This window comes from Rhyacophila brunnea, unplaced genomic scaffold (assembly GCF_057557595.1).
Source record: "Rhyacophila brunnea isolate RB1 unplaced genomic scaffold, BYU_Rbru_1.0 scaffold_13, whole genome shotgun sequence".
NCBI lineage: Eukaryota > Metazoa > Arthropoda > Insecta > Trichoptera > Rhyacophilidae > Rhyacophila > Rhyacophila brunnea.
This window is the reverse complement of record NW_028232785.1, coordinates 4,648,651-4,654,334: the sequence shown is the minus strand read 5'-3', so window position 1 is coordinate 4,654,334 and position 5,684 is coordinate 4,648,651. Positions and strand designations below refer to the sequence as shown.

General features: G+C 32.5%; 1 protein-coding gene across 1 annotated transcript; it reads right to left on the bottom strand.

Annotated features, from left to right (window-relative positions):
- Positions 1–2,227: 2,227 nt before the first annotated feature.
- On the bottom strand, positions 2,228–4,827 carry LOC147076213 (uncharacterized). The gene is made up of 2 exons (XM_085941212.1): positions 4,765–4,827; positions 2,228–4,365 (listed from the first exon to the last, which is right to left on the bottom strand). The coding sequence occupies exon 2, from the start codon at positions 4,348–4,350 to the stop codon at positions 2,350–2,352; it is 2,001 nt and encodes a 666-aa protein (XP_085797338.1). The 5' UTR covers positions 4,351–4,365; positions 4,765–4,827; the 3' UTR covers positions 2,228–2,349.
- Positions 4,828–5,684: the final 857 nt, after the last annotated feature.

The window sequence follows — 5,684 nt, the reverse complement described above, 5'->3', positions numbered from 1 at the left end:
GGTACTTACTTCCCTTTTTTAAACATGCCCGATGCTAATAGGTGGCCATATACGTACAGTTTTCGTAACAGGTTGAAATAGCACAGACAATAACTGTTCAATAACTGTACGTTAGTGGCCACACCAAAGATCAGTTTAACTACCCCATTTAAATCTGTCGAACTGTCAACAGACGTGCCCATAATAATATACGTACAGTTATTGTCTGTGGCAGAGCAAGTGTCAAAAACTATGGAGGTTAGGTTCGTGGAGATATTACACAGGGGTATTGTTTCAATTAGTTTTAGGTAGAGTAGGGTGAATGCTATAGTAATGGGACATTTAAGGAAAAGACTTTTTTAAAAAGTGTATAAGTCAAAGAATATTAGCCTCTAGGGAACATATCTGATATGTAAAGATTCGGAATTGAATGAATTTGAAGAAAATGCATGTGAAAATAATATAACCAAAAGCATTTATTATAAATTTATATTCTTCGGAAAAAAATGAGAAAACATAGTAATGGGACACCTTTGACACAGTAATGGGATGCCAGTGGTACAGTTATGGGACACAGCATTTAAATCAAATTATAGATTAATTTAGATACCTAAAGTCTTAGCCTAAAATAAATCTTGAAGGCTATACCTAAATACATAAAAAAATTTCACACTAAACTTACAAAAATAAAACACATTTGATGACAAAAATTATAAATAACCCATGTTGTAGAATCTGAAACACAATACAAAATTGTTTTAGTAATGGGACAGTACAGTGTTATAGTAATTGGACACCCGGTAAATAACTGAACACAAAGAGCTAATCAACTGCAATTTTGTAAATAAGCTAATAATAAATAAGCACGAACCATTAAAGTCCACAGAAACTCATTAATATTAAATAAATTTAAGCAAACACAGTAATTGGACAGGCTGTCCGAATACTAAAACGTATTAAAATCTGTTCTAGTAATTGGACATACTTACCATTAGGTTATTTTTCGAGCTGATAAGTAAATCTCAATGTATATAGATATTTCGTAGCCCCACGCTCTTCCCTGAGAAGTTTTTTCCCGAAATTCACAAAACTTGTATTAAAAAAAATGCCATCGAAAGATCACTGTTCCTTAAAGGAAGTGATAGTACAAACACGTGTTTTTGCGATTTTGAGATGACTTCAACTAAGAATAATTATTATATTTTGTAAGTAGAGCCAACTAGCGAGGGAAAATAACAAATGCAGTCATATAAAGAGTAAATGACAGAATAGATCTGTGTCCTTCACGCTTACAAAAATGCTTAGATAATCTTATTTTGTGAGTTTAAAGTTGAGGTGTCCCATAGCTAATGCTGTCCCATTACTATAGCAGTCACCCTAGACTTGAACGATGATACACGAATAATTTTACTTTGAATTTATTATGGTTATAATTGTTTTTATTAGAAACAAATTGACATAAAATACACACCTATGACGTTGGTAAAATAAATCATGATTTCGCTAGTGGATTGTGTATTTTATCGATTCTCCGAAACAATATTATAGACATTCTTCGTGTAAATACAAAATATAGGGTGAAGCACCCAATTATTGGCACTTTAAGGGAACTGAGCAGTTCAAGTTCGCACAGTATTCTATCAATTATCTTTCTAAGTTCCTATGTTTCTGATTTAAATAATATGTTTACTTAACTTTTATTTGAATACTTCCAATAACACTTTTGTATTGTGCATATGCACACAATTGTGATATTTCCTGAGTTTGGCCCTTACTCCAATTATTGGCATACTTTTTCCTATTATTGACACAACCTTTTCCAATTATTGGCACAGTTAATAGAGATCCAAAAAAGTGTATTAATCATGCAAATTAAACACGTTTTACACTAGTATTCATACATTTATTATTAGGTAACATTATTTTTAAAAAACCTCAAAAGAAATAATGATTATATTTAAATAAATTCAGGAACTTATTGAGATCAAAAATTCTCAAAAAATATTTAGGTGTCTAAAATAAATTACGTAAGTTCTTATGATGTTAACCGTTTAAATATTTAATCATCATCATTTAAAATGGCTTCAAGTTCTTCCACCGTGTATGATTTCTTAAGACTGCTTAAAATTTTATCAAAAGGATCTCTAATCCCATCATTTTTCTTGTCTTCATCAACTATGGGATTCGAGACTTGTTGGTTAACTATTGGCACCAGAGGCTTGTTCAATCTTATATCGGCCAGTACTTTGATTCTTTTCGTTTCGGGTATCATATTCTCTTTTTTTACATTAGGTTCTCTTTCCACTTGACATTCTCTTTTAGTTGTATTTTGCACAGGTCCGAACTGCACTTTCTTACTCTGTTTATTTATTAACGTTGCTGCTGTTTTTTTGTAAGGTTTTTCTTTTCTCCTTGTTTAGTTTTCACTTCCTTTTGTTTTTGGATTCTCTCCTCTTTTCTTTTCTTGACTTGTTCTTCTTTAAGACTTTTTTCTCTCCGTTTCTGGGTTTCCTTGCTTTGCCATTCGTCTGAAGTTAAGACAAAGGAAACTCTTTCACTTTGTTTAACGCATTTTCTTTGAGGTGTTTTCGGTTTTACTAAAACGTCACTTAATTTTACAGGGGTTAAATATTCTTTCTGTTGACTAATAATATCCATAATCTCGCATTCTTTAACTACATGTTCTTTGCACGTTGCTATTAAACCACTTTCTGGAATCTCCATTTCGTTTTTATCTAAAGTAACTAAGTCACTTTCAAGCAAAGTTTTGTGTTCTTTTCTTTCAAATTTGTTTTTTCCCATTTCTTCAATAGATTTCTGCACAGTAACTAAATCAAACTGTGAGTTATCAAGGATATCCATAAATAAAATTGGCATCTCTTCTATAGTGATTTCTTCTGTAAGGTTGTCCTCATGTAATATTTCTGATTCTTGGTGCTTTTCATCATGTTGGAAATAGTTCAAAAGCTTTTTCAGGATTTTGTCACTGTCTATTAGAAAGTCTTCGGTAAGAGTTTGTAAGGCATTCAATTTTTTCTCTCCCACTATGTTATAAAACGTATCTTTTGATAGAGACTTTTCTTTGAAATTGTCATTGTTCTTCTCTTCGATATTTGAATTTTCAACAGTTTTCTGACGTGCTAGGCATTTGTTAAAATTGATTGCATCACAATTCCATGGACATAAACCGGTGGTTCTTAAACCATTTATAACAGTAGAAGGCTTAATGCCGTTTACGACAGCTTCCTTGAGCACAGGAACAAAATCTGTTTTTGTGAGTGCAGCTAAGGGGTTTTCACGCCTCCACTTCAATACACTTTCTTTCCAAGCTTGCTTAAGTGGCCTGAATGCTGAAACATCGGCTGGCTGCAACAATCTTGTTGCGTTTGGATATAAAGCTACCAGAACTATGTCCAAGCTTTTACACAGTTCACTCACTTCCAGAGAGAGGTGCGTTTTGTGTCCGTCAACAAAAAGTAAAACGGGGAGTTGTCTTTTTGTTTTCAATAGATAAGGGTGTAAAACGTTTTTTATATAATCATAAAATACCTCTGCCTTCATCCATCCCGAATCGCTCAAACCAATACCCCAGTCTCCTGGCACATTTAATGTTATATCCTTAGGCAACCTTTTATTCGGAAATATGATCATTGGAGGCGTGGTATCTCCATTGGCAGAAAACGTGAATAGAACTGTTAGAGCAGATTTGGCAGATGCATGGTCTACTTCATAAACATCCTTCTCACCTCTCATTGCAATAACCTTTCCACTTTTTGGGCATAGCTGAAAGTTTGACTCGTCACCGTTGAACACGCGACTTGGATCCGAGAGAATGGTAAAGTAACTGTTGTCTTTTAAGTAGGTTTCAATTCCAATGAACCAGTTTCTTATATCTTGCTCTGACACTGCCGCACTTGATGCTGTGACTGCCTCAGGTGCACGTATACTTAATCCGGGATGACGATACAAAAAGAGTTGGTACCATTTATTACCAGGTATTCCATCTTTGAATGGATTCTTTCTATTTGCTTTCTTTATGAAATGTGCAACACTCAATTGAACATCTAGTTTTCTTCTAGGGAATCCTTTGCGGCAACAGTCTTTAATCCATTTCACCAAAGTCTCTTCCTCGTTTTTGGTTAATACTGTACTTGGTCCTGGAAGGTATTGATGATCTACTTTCCGTAACCTGAACTGAATAGTTCCTCTCGGTACATGAAAGGTTTTTGCGGCCAGTTTTTTACTCATACCGCACTTTACAGCCTCAAGTGCTTTTACCAAGTTATCATGGTTGTATATTTTTCTTTTTATTATTGTGTTGTCGAGAGTCTTCTTCTTCTCTTTCCTCTTTTTCACATTAACTGGATCCATTTTGAATACTTCAGTCTGAAAATAAAGACACAAGCTATAATTTAACCCTATTATTGGCACAAGCCAAAACCAATTATTAGCATGGGGCTAACATTTGGAAAAAACGAGTGTAACATATTTTTATCAATGGAATTACTTAGAGCCTTAATGATATAGGCTATAGAAATTAAAATCTGTTAAAAATAATACTTTATCAAAATAACCAATTATTAGCACATGTGCCAATAATAGGAAAACTACTCAATCACGATACCAAATGTTGGCACCCTTTAAACATAGACAACGAACAATTAACCTTAAATTAAATTTTAAATTCAAATGCCTGGCTCTATCCCGCAATCATTTAAATCGTCAGTTTATTGATAAACACTTAGATGTAGACAAAATAGCAAGGCTATTGAAACATTTTCTTACCGTGGCAGAAAGAAAATGGCGGAAAAAATCACAAAACACAACGGAGCACTTTTGACGCACTATTTTCTCGTTTTTTTTTTAATCCTGGTGTGATGAATGTTGCTTGTCGTAAACAATATTAATTGCTAAACACATTTTTTATACTTGGCAAACTTAACTATGCTTACATATCTTATATTTTTACGTTAACTTGAAGGGTGCTGATAATTGGTGGAGTGCCAACAATTGGGTGCGTCACTATTCCCTTTAATGGACAGTATTAATTAAGTAAGAAAACGGTAATATTTATAAAGGTATTGATTTTATAATATACAATAAATTTAAACATGCCAAAAAAATATATTTACATCAATCATCAGTATAATAATTAATTACTATGATATTATTAAAATATATAGGTACTTAAATTTTATTTAGATTTAGCGACATTGTCATTCACAATTAGGTATATTAATTTATGTTGTGAACGCCTTAAATTAATAATATTTAATATTCACTACATACAATCAATAAAAATTTTATTTATTTCACAAAGACACGTTGCGCACATAACAAATTATTAATTCAAGACGTTCACAACTAGAAAGAAAACAACGCGAAAGTAATTTCATTGAAAAGAAATAAAATAAAAAAACATTTAAAAAAAATACAAATTAAACAATAAAATTGAATTAAAAACATAGGTACCTACATAATGAATCGCTAAAAATGTCTACATCTCTAGAGAGTGCATTGAATAGCCGCAGAGCTCTCGCTATTGGTGCCTAAATAATTAAACCTTTGACTTATAAATCAACTAAATGGCTACCCATTCGTGAAGGATTACTTAATATGTTGTACACTTAAAATAAATGAATAATGAAAGGAGTTTTACCTACCAATAAAACTCTTATTATTCATGTTGACTTTGAAGTCCTTGA